The following is a 16401-nucleotide window of genomic DNA, read 5'->3' as shown; positions in this document are numbered from 1 at the left end:
AGACACACAAGAGAAGTGCTGGGGGAGGAGTTCTCTGTAAACAAGATAAACAACTGTGCGGTCTCTGAGGGAGTGCTGAGCTTAGACAAACAGCTACCCTAAATTTTAAGCAGCTTTTTGCAGGAAAGACGAACCCAGGGCCAGAGGCAGTAAAAGGATAGGCTGCCCTGAGAAGGACTGAGGACTCAAGGAAGAAGAAACACAGTTAAAATGATTTAAAAAAAAAAATGATACTGACAAGGAAGAAACAGGGAAACATTTAAAGAAATGAGGGTAGCTGAATACATGGCTGTGTCTAAAAAGCTCATATTTTACATGTTTACTAAAAAGTGAGATGACACAACTCCCTCTTCTCTCTCCCCTCTTGAAATACCAGTAGTCCAATAAAACTCCATAGGGAAGTACAAAATATATTATTAATGAAATTCTTTAAAAAATGCATGCAAAAAAGGTGAGAAGTTGAAAACTGGAAAAATTATGTTGAAAATACAAAACCCGACAAAAAGAAAAAAATATATATATATAACCCGAAACTTTAAAAAGCAACCAAGACTATCAGTCCCACTGTTATATATTTCATTATTTGGCTTGCTGCATAACATAATGGTTTCTTTAAAAAGTTTTTTATATAAATAACTTATAGATGGATCTTTGAAAACACCTGCTAGTCCACTGATTTAAAGCATATGTTGATTTTATTTAAGGAAATCAAAGGATTCTGACCTTGGCCCATATAACACGACTGTACCTTTCACTGCTCCCCTGTGATGTGCAAAGCCCAGGGCAAGGACTAAGGGCACACAACTGAGGGAAGCAAAAGGCAACTGGCCAGGTGCTTTACATATATTATACAGGAAAGTTGGAGAGAGGCTAAGGCACTTTCCCAAGGAATTGGAAAGAAGGATTTGAATACTGGTTTGTCTGAGCCCAGTGCCCCATGGTTTTCCAACTACCATGCCTTATTTCTAATCAAGAGTCCCAACCCTTAATATGAGCTCATGCTATGGTTATGCATATCCAATAATTATGCCATGAGGTAGAGCACTGTAAGGGCTAATGCACAGGCACTGACCCAGTTCTAAGGGAATACAGAGGGACAGCTAATGAGATTATGCATTTGAATTGGGTCAGCCCATACATAACAAGGAAATCTATATTAGATGTATTCCCTTCATATTAAATTATCAGAAAATCTACTCTAACATGTCACAGGAGATCTTTTTGGTTCTTTTTATCAACATTGAGTATAAAGAACTTGTCTGGGTTAGATGTTAAGTAACTTTCTCCCTGTTTTCCAAATTATTTTCAGCAAAGAAACATGAGCCCAATGAAAAAGTCTTTCACTTATTAAGATACCTCTTCTCCGTCCATAAGTTATACCATTCTGTCTGAAGAGCAGAGTGAGATTTAAAGTAGCTGGTGAAAATCTAATGAGCCAAACTTTTGATACTAAGTTAGCACCTCTCTTACCCCCACCCCAACCCCCACAAGGAAGCCAAGTTGTTTTTGTTTTAAAACTCCTTTTCTTCAATTAGAGTTTGAGGGGGTGGAGACAGGGTGTTAACTGGCACTGGGAAGAGCCCTGGGTGGGCAATCAGTCAGAGAATAACATTTATTGATTACCCACCATTTGTAGGTCATTTGACTATATGCAGTGTTGAGCTCTACTAAAAAACCCACTGCTTAAATCTGTAAGACCATTCCTTAAACCCGTTACTGATCGTTCTGTAAAAAACTAGATTTCTAGAAGTATGGGGATCAAAGAGAGGTAAGGGAACTAGTGCCTATATTATCAACTGACAACTCTTTCCTAAAGAAATATTTATAGTTTTGTTCTGGAATACAATGGCTGAGTTTAGAGGCATCAGTACAGCAAATACGGCAACAGCATTAAAATGATGATGTGAGAATATGTAACAACTGCTGCTTGTTAAGTCAAGGCCAAAATACACTCTGTAGGATCACTCTCCAAGTAGGATTTTTGTACTAGGAAACAGACCCTATGCATGGGAGATTTAGGAGGCGTATAAGATCTATGTATTATAATGCCAAATTTTACAGAATAAATTACAACCAACTGATAATTTAAAACTGGATTGTTTCATCTTTTTTTAATCTTTTTTTTTTTTAAGATTTTATTTATTTATTTGACAGAGAGAGACAGCGAGAGAGGGAACACAAGCAGGGGGCGTGGGAGAGGGAGAGGCAGGCTTCCCGCAGAGCGGGGAGCACGATGCGGGGCTCGATCCCAGGACTCTGGGATCGTGACCTGAGCCGGAGGCAGACGCTTAAGGACTGAGCCACCCAGGAGCCCTGGATTGTTTCATCTTACAAAGTAATCGAAAAATAAAAAATCAGACAAATTTAAATGTCTGAAAACCTGAGTAAGTCCATTCTGTGTTTTCACTGAAGTGACTGGATAGAAAATGAGCAGGTAATAAATACGCGCTACGGTAGCGTTGATTACCCTTGAACCTACTGTACAATTGTAAGCAATTCTATAGGAAAGCTACATATCAAGGTGGACAGGGAGCCCTTGATCATTTCCTGCTCTTGATCCCGGCTAGCCTTCGTGCTCTAAATGAAGCAGGAAGAACCCTGACTCTGATTCAGGAGAGGCTATCTGCCTAACTCCTCTCCCCAGCAGGCATGTAGCGGACGGACCCGGGACGCAGGGCGCACCAGCAGCCGGCGCGCAGCTCAGCCGCACCCGGCGCGCGTGCAGGCGGGGCCTCAGGATGCCTATGGCTCCTAGGCCTTTGCTTAGAAACCGGACCTAGCCACTTCTGCTAGCTATTCTTGTGTTAGCCTACACAGCTTAGCTCTACATCCTGCCTTCTTATTAACTACACTGTTAACCAAACTGACAGGCGATTACACAAAGTAAATACCCGATACATTTGCAGGTTCCTCCTTTACCAATTAGCAGTGTGCCTTTTATCTGCCCGTCTACATTACCGGTATTTTAGAGTGAAAGCCCCTCGGCTCTGGAGAGGGACTGTTCATTCACATAGGCGCAGTGTTTAGAAGCAGCCCTCACAGCGGGCTTTTAGCTGAAGTGAAGCCTTTAGGATTCTTAAAAGGGTAAGAAGATGCAGAACCAGCCAAACCAGCTTCTCCTGAGAAAGTAAAAAGAACAGAGCACTGCAGCTGTCCTTCCCTCAGCAGACACCGCAGAGGGCTGTCCCCACACACAGCCCTGCCAGCACCGTGGGAAGATGCACACCAAGACGGCTTTCTGTGCAAATTCTTTATTCACCTGGGGCATTAGGGGCTGAAAGAGAGGGCTTTTTAGCTCTAAAACACAAGTACCTCTCATTGATGAAGTATAGGTAAAAATATATATATATATGCTTCTGAAAATAATTAGAATTTTGTTGATCCTGAGAAAAGTTCTTTTGTGACCATCTGCAAAATCATTATGTGGAGGTTTCGAAATTGCAGATTTAAGACAAAAGAGTTCTAATGTGCTTACAAAACATGGCTCTTAGCTTCTGTGGCCTGAGCATCGCGGGTGGACTTAGAGAGAGCTCCCAGACAGGCACTGGAGAGAAGTGAGGGGTTGCAGGCTCTTGCATGCATCGTTACCGCGGCTTAGTGACAAGAAGTCCCACCGTGAAAACAATCTTCGGGTTCAAAAATAGAAGCCAGGCCGATAATTACAAGGAAAAAGAAGTGGGATCGTTTTTCTTCTTTCAGGAACAAGTTGTATTTCCCTGTAGGTTTCTAGTACCTTCCAAATACTCTACCAACACAAATGTGTTCATTTCACATACCAAATCAACACATTTACTCATAAATCTGTATATTTTAGAGCCATGTGTAGCTGTTCACAGTATCTTGTATTTTTCCTACAAGTAATGTCCCATTTCCTTGTCTGATTTACACTAAATGGCATTATAAGAGCCTCACAGAAAGCGTGGCCTGGCTAACGTTTATAACATTTGGGGGCAACTATGAAGGTAGCGGAAGGAAACAGGATTCCTTGATTCTACGAGGATGTTGCCACCCAAGTAAACCAGAGGTAACAGGTAATTCTGGCCAAAGAAATGGAAATCTTTGTAAGTTTTAGGAAACTTCACTTGAAAACCAATACTAACTAGGTAAACTGTCCTTTGAAAAGGGTGACACGCTATACAATTGCAATGGGCTATTTTATTTAACAGTCAAAATACATGGTGTGTATAAAGGCATTAAAGGTTGAAGGCTGTGAGCATATATTACGCAAACCCAATGAAGTGCACAGGAACATGGACCAAAGCCTGGGGTAAATGAGCCAGAAAGCAGTGAATGGTCGTGTCTCCTGCACAGACCTGGCTGGGCCCGCTGTGACCACTCTTTTGCCAAAAGGACTGTCTTTGAGCCCTGGCTACTCTGTGCCAAAGAACCTACAATTAGGTTGCCCTGACTCTATGACCCCTGGTTTCTGTTTCCAGGGAAAAGATGTGAATTATTTTTCTTCAGGAATGTTAACCAAGAAGAAAATCTGCTCGAATTCCTTGGTGGTACTGAACTTGAGAATTAAGGAGATGACTAGCTGGTGGTGCAGCAGCAGAGAAAGGACAAATGGAAAACCCATACTCAGGTGATTTCTATGAGAGTTTAGTTCCATCCTGGTCTAAGGGAATGGAAGACAGGCCATGTGAACAAAGAACGGGGCCATGCGTCCACGGTGGGGACTGCATAAGTCATTTAATCTTTCCATTTATAGCTGTAATATTAAATTTTAGGTACGCCTGGGTGGCTCAGTCGTTAAGCGTCTGCCTTCGGCTCAGGTCATGATCCCAGGGTCCTGGGATCGAGTCCCACATCGGGCTTCCTGCTTGGCAGGAAGCCTGCTTCTCCCACTTCCCCTGCTTGTGTTCTCTCTCTCTCTGTCCAAAAAAAAAAAAAAAAAATCTAAATTTTAAAAATTGGCCTGGCCACCCAAAAGTATATGATTTGTTTTTTTATGTTAAGAACTACATTTTGGAAATTGGTTGTTTCTTTCCATGTCATCTCTTGAAAATCTAAGCAGCTAAGATTTTTTATACTGGTAGATACTGGTTTCACATAACTTTCAAATTATTATTTCAAAATACTTTATAGCCTAAATATTTTAAAGAGTTTCTTTTTGGAGGGGCTTAAAGCTTAATGACCAAAGATAAAATGTAAAGCTGACAGATTAAGTATCATGTTTTGTAAAAATTAATAACTGAGTGTCAATTTTCCAGGATGATATAATTAAAGTAACTAAGCATGTTACTACAACTGCAAAGAATGGGATGTAGTGGAGCTTCCATTAAGTTTCCTGCTTCCTATCACAAATAAACTTAAATGAAAACCAAACAGCCATAAAAATAAAGTAATAATTTAAAAATACATGATACACACCCAGAGAACAAATAATCTGATCAAGAAATGGGCAGAAGACATGAATAGACATTTCTGCAAAGAAAACATCTAAATGGTCAACAGACACATGAAAAAGTGCTCAACATCACTCGGCATCAGGGAAATCCAAATCAAAACCTCAATAAGATACCACCTCACACCAGTCAGAATGGCTAAAATTAACAAGTCAGGAAACGACAGATGTTGGCGAGGATGCGGAGAAAGGGGAACCCTCCTACACTGTTGGTGGGAATGCAAGCTGGTGCAGTCACTCTGGAAAACAGTATGGAGGTTCTTCAGAAAGTTGAAAATAGAGCTACCCTATGATCCAGCAATTGCACTATTGGGTATTTACCCCAAAGATACAAATGTAGGGACCTGAAGGGGTACATGCACCCTGATGTTTATAGCAGCAATGTCCACAACAGCCAAACTGTGGAAAGAGCCAAGATGTCCATCGACAGATGAATGGATAAAGAAGATGTGGTATATATATACAATGGAATATTATGCAGCTGTCAAAAGGAATGAGATCTTGCCATTTGCAACGACGTGGATGGAACTGGAGGGTATTATGCTGAGCGAAATAAATCAATCAGAGAAAGACAAGTATCATATGATCTCACTGATATGAGGAATTTGAGAAACAAGACAGAGGATCATAGAGGAAAGGAGGGAAAAATGAAACAAGATGAAACCAGAGAGGGAGACAAACCATAAGAGACTTTTAATCTCAGGAAACAAACTGAGGGTTGCTGGAGTGGTGGGTGGTGGGAAGGGTGGGGTGGCTGGGTGATGGACATTGGGGAGGGTATGTGCTATGGTGAGCGCCATGAATTGTGTAAGACTGATGAATCACAGACCTGTACCCCTGAAACAAATAATGCATTATATGTTAATAAAAAAAATAAAAATACATGATACATACAATAAATAACTAAGATATGAAAAAGAGGCTTTTGCTTGGAAGGGAAAGGAGACTCAGTCAGAAACAAGGTATCATTTCCTCCTCGAATGAAATGAATGCCATTTCTTCTGGCCAAACATAAAGCAGATGACCTTTCAAACATGCTGGTTGGGATTTTCTCTACCAATCTAAGTGATATGAATCTAAAATACACCATGTAGCACAAGGCTAAATATTTTTAGAAGCAAATATAATTTTAAAAAGTACTCATAAGAGAGACATATTGATCCTAAACTTATATACTTAAAGATTAGTTTTTCAACTGAAAATTTACTTTCCTGCCCTTAAAAGCTCCTGTCTCACACACACATCCAGTGCAAAAATATTTTTTTTAATGTGTTGAAAATAGAAACCATAAGCAAAGTGCAAAATCTTTCAAATGGTGACCAAAGAAATATATATTTATATTTTATTTCAAATTCCCAAATTAGGTGTAGTGAGCTATTTTCTGGAAGGTGGAATTCCATATAACACAGGTCTATTTGGGACCTCATTCAAGAGGATGATTTATCAACAGTATTAAAAGTACCTTAATAAGCACGGTCTGCAAGTGTCTTGTGGCACATCAAAGTATCTTGAAAACAAAATGCGGTTATCTGATTATTTTTCCAACTAATTTAATTATAGCACTCGTTAAAATATATAGCCTTTGTAAACTGTATGCTCTGCCCCAAAACTCCAAGGGTCTGAAGTTTGTGTGCGCTGCTGACACGTGGGCATTTACACCATCACCCCCACGGAGACATGGAAATGCCTAATTATTTTTCATACAGTTCCAGTTGGTAGTCTCTTTTTCTTGGCCTTCTTTCCAATCTTGACATTAACAAAAGCCAAATTATTTTAAGATGGATTTCTGAGCTGCTGAGTCCCGTTCCACATGAGGTGGAAGAGATAGACCAGGTCTCTTAAATATATCCCTGAAACCCAGATGGGTGACAAGACCCCCAGAATGCCACATCCACAGCAGTACACGTTGTGAATGAACTGCACGAGGGAGGTTTTCCTTCCTCCGCCAGCCTGCTCCCTCTGGGTAACTGAGGTGGAGGAAGTTGTATAACTTCCAGGCCTTTGTGGAATCCAAGTGCCAGGCAACCATCCTCAACATGCGGTCACGTGAGGCATGCGGGGTGGGGTCACGGGAGCCATGATGCTGTTAGCAGGACCCTCCCCATTTCAACTCCAATTATACTCAAAGATTAGGTTTTTTTAAACCTAGGAAGCCTTTGTTTGGATTGCCACTCTTAAATCGGATCCTTCCTCTCTACCACAGTTTGGCACGATCACCATGACATACCGGGCCTCGTCACCTTACCCTGTCCGTGCTTCCCTTGCTTTTTGTACCTCTTCTTATCTAAATTTTTGAACAGATATTATTGTGATATAGCTCAGCAATTTACCAAGTCTAAACTGGTATACAGAGAGTTATCTTTCCTTGCTCCATCCCCCAGTCTTCTTGCTCCCTTCTCATCGGGCAACTGCTGTTTATCCTCCCAGAGAGGCTCACGCCCTCACAAGCATACAGGGCCCTATTCTCTTACCCCACCTTTTAAAACAAATATTAGCAAATAGCACACTGACTTTGAAAACTATATATATATTATTATATATAAATATATATATATATTTAACCTATATGTATATATAAGATCTTCCTTGTATATGTGTAATATGTAGCATGTGTGGGTATAGTGAATGTAGATATACAGGTTTATATTTTATTCTTTTTTTATGGTAGCATAATGTTCTATTATGCAGATCTATCAGCCATGCATTTAACGAGGGCCCTCCTATTGAATATTTAGGGTGTAACATTTAGCTTGTTCTCAGTATTGCAAAAAAATTTCTGTACATATTGTCCTTCCCCAAGTATGTGATCGTATTTGTAGAATAAACTCTGAAAGAATGGAATTGTTGGTTCAAAGTGTACATAACTTGTAAATCTGACATTTACTGCCATATGGCCCTCCTCAGATGTGGACCCCCCAACAATGTGACAGGTATCAGTTTCCCCTCTATCCTCTCCAATCTATCATGACCCTGTGTGAGGTAAATATATATATTTGCAGTCTTGTATATAAACATTTGGATCTGATGCATGCAAAGTGGCATCTCCTTGAAATACCTCATTTACTCAACTTCTACAAGATCATGGTGTTCTCCTCCGCCTGCCTGGTTGTATCCTAACCTCCTGTGCTTGGTCTTCTACATGTTCTCCTGACACCTAAATGTTGGAGGGCCAGGGCTCTGTCTCCTCCATCCAGTCACTTCTCAGATGATGTCGGTCTCCAGGCTTAAAAGACCACCTTTGTGCTTATGGATTCCAAACCCATTACCTTTAGTCTGGACCCCTTACCCGAACTTTAGACGTGGAATTCAACTAGGCATAACTTAACCTGTCTAAACCAAATCCCTGCCCTTCCCTCTTGAGCCTCTCCTCCTCAGTCCCCCCACCTCAGTGAATAGCAGTGTCCCCTTTCCAGCCCCAAATCCTGCAGTCATACTGACTTCCCTCTTTCTTTCCTCCTATTCCAGAGGAGGAAAATCTACATATCCAGAATATAGCTGAATATCCAGCATGTAACCATTTCGCCTCATTCCACCCCAACTACTATAACCATAACCATAGACCATAACCATAACCACAGACTGGGCTGGATTGTTGCAAGAGCTTCCTGAATGGTCTTCTGGCTGTTGCTCTTGCCACCATGCCCCAGACAAACCATTTGCGGGACTCAGCTCCTGTTCTGAGATCTGGTTCCCCGATCACCCCCGACAGAGTTGATCACAGGGCATGCTGTGGAGGCTGCAGAGCAGCACCCTCTTACTACTGCATGAAGTATGCTGCGCGGTGGGGCTCTCTTCACACGCGTGTCTCTGGAAACTCCACCTGGAGCCCCCTGGAGCCCCCTGGGGACAGGGAGTGAAATCCCCAGCTTCTGTCACACTGGGAGTAAGGACCTCGTCAGTGACTGGTGAATAAAAGAATGAACTAATAAATGCAGCATTCAACGTTCAATTCAACTCAACGTATATTTGCTGAATGCCAGGCACTGTTGGAGTTCGGGATATGTGATGAATAAACTCCTGCGCTCAAGGAGTTTATATTCAAGTTGCAAGAAAACACAGTAAGCCAACTGTATGGTATCAGGTGTTCTGGGAATGCTTTTATTACTTGAGGTTAAAGTAAAACAACCAGTTCTGAATTATAGATTCATAATCATCTCCCTGGATTTTCAGTATTTCCTCCCAACCGTTTCTTCCTTAGAGAACTTATCCAAGCAAGTAACTCTTCCATATGGATGACACCAATTCTATCTGTAAGCCTGACTCCATCCCAAGCTTCATTATAGTTGCTTCAACAACTTACTAGCTTTTTCCATTGGACCACCTGCTAAGGTCTGAATGTTTGCACCCCCCGCCAAATTTATATTTTGTAATTCTAATGCCTAATGTGATGGTATTAGGAAGTGGGGCTTTGGGGAGGTACTTAGGTCATGAGAGTAGAGCCTTCACGAATGGGATTAGTGTCCTTATAAAAGGGTTCCCAGAGAGTTCCCTAGACCCTCCCACCACATGAGGACACAGCAAGAAGGTGCTATCTATGAACCAGGAAGTAGACCATCACCCGCCACCATATCAAATCTGCTGGCACCGTAATCTTAAACTTCCCAGCCTCTAGACCTGGGAGAAATAAATTTCTGTTGTTTATAAACTGTCCAGTCTGTGGTATTTGTTATAGCAGTGCCATCCTACTGTGATCATGCTCACCAAACCTGAAAGAGACCTTCACAATCAATTCCTTCCTATTCGGACATTGCAAGCATCCACATTCCATTGCTGGGAGGAGCATCTGAACATGGAGGGCAAAGGGCAGATATGAGTCGGTCAATGAGTCCCCAAGCCTGTCCCAAACTATTTTGCACTCCCACCACCTACAGTAGTTTCCTAAAGTATTCAAGACATTGACAGAACTTGAAACAAGGAATTTATAAGAATATAAGTTCAGGACATGCTGAGTTAAACTGGATGATACTTAGCATGCTAATGTATACTGATAATCTCCAAACAGGAGTAAGTTTTGTTATGAAAATTTGATGATGAGATCCTTTGCCGAGGAGTATGACTAGTGTTCCTTGAATCAAGCTTTGAGAAATGCTAGTCTAGAAAGGCAACCCCAAATACTTTATCCTTGAATTAAAAGGCTTCCATCATTTGAAGCAAGCTCTATTTCCAATCCTAATTTCTGCTGCTTCCAGAAGCAAATATCTCCCTTTAGCCAGGACAATAGATTTCATGTGCACAGAAATCACATCTTCTACACTTTGGCCCACCTCAAAAGCCCTGTTCCTTCTGCTCTGCCTCCATGGATCCTGCATTCCCTCAAGTCCTTAGATTCTAGCCCACCTCCTTCCCTACCAACAAAAGCTTCTGGGCTTACTCCTTTCTTCAAACTTCAATTGTACCTATTATTTACATCATGTGCTTGGTTGTGGTTTATAACTTTCAATGATAGCAGAGACCTTCATTATTTTTTTTGCAACTTTAATAAGTAATTAGCATATCTTATCATTGAACACATTCCACAAATGCATAACTGTGTTTTTCCTGTCATATGTTAACATGTACAATGACATGTTTTTGACATGGCTCTGACTGACCTGTAATGAAAGAATACAGGTTATTTAAACTTGTTTTAAATTCCTTATTCCTATAAGAAGACTTATCTCTAAATATTGTTTACACATTCTTAGAATGCATTTGTTTACTTTTACCCACTACAATCCCTTATTTATATTATATTATGGGACTTGTAGACCATAAAATTTGAGAGCTGGAAAAGCCTTAGAGATCATCTCGACTATTTATTTTAGACCCAAAGATATCTATTAGGTATATATATATATAAACTTTGGTATTTGTCCAAGAAAGATGATTGAATTTATCTGTGGACTTTATTTGAATTGTAGTTCTTCTCAGCTTTAATAAGCAAGTGTAACAGAATAGTAACAAAAAAATTTCTGTGGGAGTGCTGGAGTTGAAAGCAGCCTGACCCCTCTCCAGCAGAACATCTGCTGAGATGACCCTGAGAGTTCCTATTTAGATAAAAGTGATGCTTTTAGACTCTGTGGGTTTACAAAGGAAGGAGGGAGGAAGAAGTGACAAGAAAGCATAGCTTTGGGATTTGCTCACAGGACAGGTATTCCAGGAAGGTCAAGCATCCCCCCAAATTCCCTCCCCTTCGTTTGTGGAGAAGCTTCACCAATGAAAGCTATGTTAGGAAGAAGGGCTATGCCCCTTGAGAAAGACAACTTGGCTGCCAATCCATCACATGAGCAAGTACATATCTGTGTCTGAATAGTTCTTGCTCCCTTTGAGGGGCAGAGTGCAGCATGAACCCCAAAGGGGGCCTGCTCTGCTCCACCCTCTAAAGAGAGGTTCTCAAAACCTGAATGTCCTCATTCAAAGGCAAACTCCTGAGCTCCATCCCCAAAGATTCACTATTGGGGGTGAGGCAAAGGAATGGCATTTTAAACAAGCATCCGCAAGAGATTCTGACCACATTTAGGAGAAATACTATTAGTATGATGGTTGATGTGGGAATCTTAAAATGGGATGGGGTGACGGGTACAGGAGATGGAGAGGTGTGGTAAGGCAGAGAGTTCTAGATACCAGGTGCTTATTTTGACATTTTTTGCCCTGAATTGGCCTAGATGTCACCTTTGTGATCATTCTCTCTACTCTCCCTGATCAGCAATGAAGGTTCCTTTTGGGGGAACAAAAGGACAGGTGGGGCAGACTTGCAACTTCTTGGCTTCCCATGCCCTCACTAATTGTGAGCTAATTGAAGTGCCTGTGGAGATCTGGCATTTCAACATCCATTCTTTGAGAGTACAGATGCTGAGGGTCCCAAAGGACTTCTGGGGTCTGACTCCAGGTCTGTGTCTCACCTTCAGAGAGGTCACTCTTCACCTTTAATGTTAGGCATTAACTTCCCCCCCTTGAAACTCATGCTGATGGGCTGCAATTTAAGTATCCCCATGCCACTGGATGGGATTACTTGTTTAATCTTGTAATCTTTTTAAGTAACTGTAATCCAGCCATTCCAAAATTGCTAATTAGGCAACTGATCTTAGGTCGCTGCATTTTAGAACCCATGGGGCCAGGAGGGAATCATATACTCCAATGTCACTCAGAAGGAGAAAAATGAGACAGAGAGGGGTAGCGACTAACCTACTGTCACACAGCAAGGCACAAGAATACAGGTCTCTTGCTCCCCAGGGATGAACCTCTTAGTTCTGTCAGACACAGCTGAGAAACATCCAGACATAAATGAAAACAGAAGTTAGAGGCTCCCAGGTCTCCTTTTGCAAACTTTCGAGGTGCTTTCAGGATAAATCTTACGGCTGCTTTTATGTATACTGTGTTGGCTAAGACACTGATGTGAGCAAAGCAAGTAATGGATAGTGACAGGTTGCTTATCTGGTAACCCCAGCTCCTAGGAACACACTGAGATCCAAGGAGTTTGCAAAATAAAAAAGGAGCAATCAAATGCAGAACACGCAGGCCTGGCCTGCTGCTCTGCTTGTTCTCTCCATGTGGGAGTGTGTCGGGCTCTCACCTGGTTTTACTGAGACAAAACTATCAAGCTTGGCCATGGGGGAGATGCCAACTGCTCAGCAGACGAGAAGCAGCAAATTAGAAAGGAAAAAAAGAGCCGGTGTACTAATAGGCAGTAGGAAACAGTACAAATTAGCAGTAGGAAGTGAAAATTGAATGGAAGTAACGAATAAACCATTAACCCTGGAACAGGATCTGAGCGGGCAGAGCAGGTTAGGGGTTCTCTGGGACGCACAAGCTCCTGGGGGACTCTCCATTAAACCGCAAGATAATAACAGATGCCTCTCAAAATAACCCTCAGTCATCAAAGTTCAAATTACGTTTGGCAAACCAAGTTTAAGGAAGCAGGGACGTATAGAATCTATTATGGAAAGTGTTCCATTAAAAGGATTAAAACGAAGGGTAACAAAAGCTTTCATTATTTGGAAGGTTAGCTTATATCCTACTTTACTGGGTATCGATGCGACCCTGCCATGCATGAGAATCCCTTAGAACTTTTAGAAAAGGAGTTTCTCTTTAAATAACTCTGGGGTGGGCTGGGGTTTCTTTCATTTAGAGCTTGATCGTCCCCTGTGATTCAGAAAGAACCAACTCTCCTGCCAGAAGAGGAACTATGCTCTCGCCCACCCAGGCACCCAGACATCACCTGTGCGTTGGGCCTGTCCATGATGCCAGAGGGGCCGGCTGGGGTCCTTAGCAGAAACCCCACCTAATCACTCAATGCTGTCGCCACGGCTTGGGAGTGTGGCCCATGTCTTCTCCTGGAACATCCTCAGTCAGGGATTCTTGTGACAGCTTCTGGTCCTTGATTCCTTCCCTCCTTCCTTCTTCTTTTTTTTTTTTTTAATTTAATCATTTAAATTAAATTTAAACTTAATAGTAATTTAATTTTTATCAAAATTATGTACATAGTTTAAAGAGCCAAATCATTGTTACCCATCCACTCTTTCCAGAAGCATTTATATTCAACCCCTTTAGCTGAGTTTTTGTTGTTGTTTGTTCCCTTTTTTAGTGTTTATGTCCACATTTCTAAGTAACATGCTTATAATGTTTCAATTTTCTTTTCCTGAGCATTACCTATCTAACTCCCCAAATGAAGGATGAAAATTTTGTTATTTTCACATCTCTGCTGTCAGGACACTTGCAGTCTCCCAGCCATCTGCGGTCTAACTGCTCCTTGATCCAGCTCTCTCAGACAGTTCTCTCTTTTATCCCTACCTTCACCCCAACTTGCAGAGGCACCTGGTGCCACCAGGTTCTTCGCGGGTGAGGGGCAGCCTGCAGCATGGATGAGAATGCACGCCAGTGCCCCACCACCGACCTCAGACTCAGCCCTCCTGCACCACCTAAGTCAATTATCTCTTGTTCAGGTAGTTTTCAGTTTCCAAAATGTTCCTCCCATTTTGTCCTTATGGGTTTCTGCCTTAAAAAAAAAGCAAAAATCAACAAACCCTTACTGTCATTTTAATGAGGTTCAGAAGGGAGGGGAAATTAAAAGCATGTGTTAATTCACTATCTTTAACAAGAAGTATATCATTGATTTCTTTTTCCTTTCTAGAGAGCAAATTATTTTCCATTTAAATTCACCAGATAAAACATCCAACGCACTGAAGCAAAGCAGTTTGGGTTTCCTTCTACATCATCTTCCCATCCTGTGACCAAAGAGGAAATTAAAATTCAAAGACAGGCTGCCATTTGGGCCAGTGAAAGAGAGATAGAGATCGATGTTATACGGTGGAAAAGACTTCTCCCCAGAAAGAATCTGGCTACCCTTTTATCATCACCTTTAATAAACTTCTTAAAGAAGAACTCTGAGGAAGCTTCCCCCTCTGCAGATTCCCGTCCAGCTGCCCTGCATGTGCCCCTCAGCAATCTCCTCCTTTGCTGTGTCTTGGAAGAACAAGCACGCATTGGGTTTAGGAGAGAGAGAGAGCGGGAGTGTGTTCGTCTGTGCTCCTGGATCTGTGCACGCTCATGCTTGTTAGCCACACCGTTTCTTTTCTTTTTTTTTTTTTTTTTAATTTTTTTTATTGTTATGTTAATCCCCATACATTACATCATTAGTTTTAGATATAGTGTTCCATGATTCATTGTTTGTGCATAACACCCAGTGCTCCATGCAGAACGTGCCCTCCTCAATACCCATCACCAGGCTAACCCATCCTCCCAACCCCCTCCCCTCTAGAACCCTCAGTTTGTTTTTCAGAGTCCATCGTCTCTCATGGTTCTTCTCCCCCTCCGATTTCCCCCCCTTAATTCTTCCCCTCCTGCTACATTCTTCTTCTTCTTTTTTTCTTTCTTAACATATATTGCATTATTTGTTTCAGAGGTACAGATCTGAGATTCAACAGTCTTGCACAGTTCACAGCGCTTACCAGAACACATACCCTCCCCAGTGTCCATCACCCAGTCACCCCATCCCTCCCACCCCACCCCCCACTCCAGCAACCCTCAGTTTGTTTCCTGAGATTAAGAATTCCTCATATCAGTGAGGTCATATGATACATGTCTTTCTCTGTTTGACTTATTTCGCTCAGCATAATACCCTCCAGTTCCATCCACGTCGTTGCAAATGGCAAGATCTTATTCCTTTTGATGGCTGCATAATATTCCATTGTATATATATACCAGCAGCAATGTCCACAATAGCCAAACTGTGGAAAGAGCCACACCGTTTCTTATGGACCCCTCTCTCTCACTCACACGTCGGCCCAGACCCACTTGCCCCACATCCTCCGTTCTACCCGACCCTCTGCTGGCGCCAGGTCACTGGACTCTGCCCCTGTCCGGAGGCCCCCCTTCCACTCCCTCACTCCCGAAGCTGGTGCCCTCCTATGGCACTATGTCCACATCCACCGGCCCAATGGAAAACGGTCCTCTCCTCCTCAGAATTTCTCTCCATGTCACAGCGTTCTGGAGTGTCTGGGAAGAAGAGGGGCCCATCCCCCTTTCTAAGGTCAAGTGTTTCACCACTGTCCTGGATTTCTGCCCTCCTCATTTCTTCCCACCTTACTCCCGGTCTCATCTTTTAATGTTTCCTCTTCACGTCTTCAGTGGATCTTTCCCATTTTGAGGGACATGGCTTGCTTATAAAGATGTCCCTTTGGCCCTCCAGCCCTCTGTGCTGCAATATTCTCCTCTTAAAAGAGTAGGCTCCGCAGGCTGCCCGAAATGCCCATCTCCTGGTTGATCTCACTGTCCCCCCGAGGGTCCCTTTGGGCCATGTGCCTGCCCGCTGGGGCCTGCAGAATCCCAGCCCACTTTGGCTGGGGGGGGTCTTCACTTCCCAGCATTCTTCTCCTACCTTACCCCCTCTTCCCAAGAATACCATCAGCAAAACCCATTTCTATCTCAAAAAAAAAAAAAAAGAACCACATAGCCTGGAGTCGGAACCTGTCCAAACTGGGCACGCTTTTGAACATGCGGCTGGAGGTGGCAGCGTG

At 42.4% G+C, this 16401-nt stretch overlaps 1 protein-coding gene across 4 annotated transcripts in view; it reads right to left on the bottom strand.

Annotated features, from left to right (window-relative positions):
- The window catches only part of PLCL2 (phospholipase C like 2), a 186014-nt gene that overhangs the window by 21802 nt on the left and 147811 nt on the right, over positions 1–16401 (bottom strand). The window contains exon 6 of one of the 4 annotated variants that reach the window (XM_036078069.2): positions 6870–6914. The exons of the other annotated variants lie outside the window; for them this stretch is intronic. Coding sequence (XP_035933962.1) covers positions 6871–6914 — 44 coding nt within the window. The 3' untranslated portion in view covers position 6870. The remainder of the gene's footprint in view (positions 1–6869; positions 6915–16401) is intronic. 4 annotated transcript variants of the gene reach the window in all.

The sequence above is a fragment of the Halichoerus grypus genome, chromosome 1, assembly GCF_964656455.1.
Source record: "Halichoerus grypus chromosome 1, mHalGry1.hap1.1, whole genome shotgun sequence".
Lineage (NCBI taxonomy): Eukaryota > Metazoa > Chordata > Mammalia > Carnivora > Phocidae > Halichoerus > Halichoerus grypus.
This window is presented reverse-complemented; position numbering and strand designations above follow the sequence as displayed.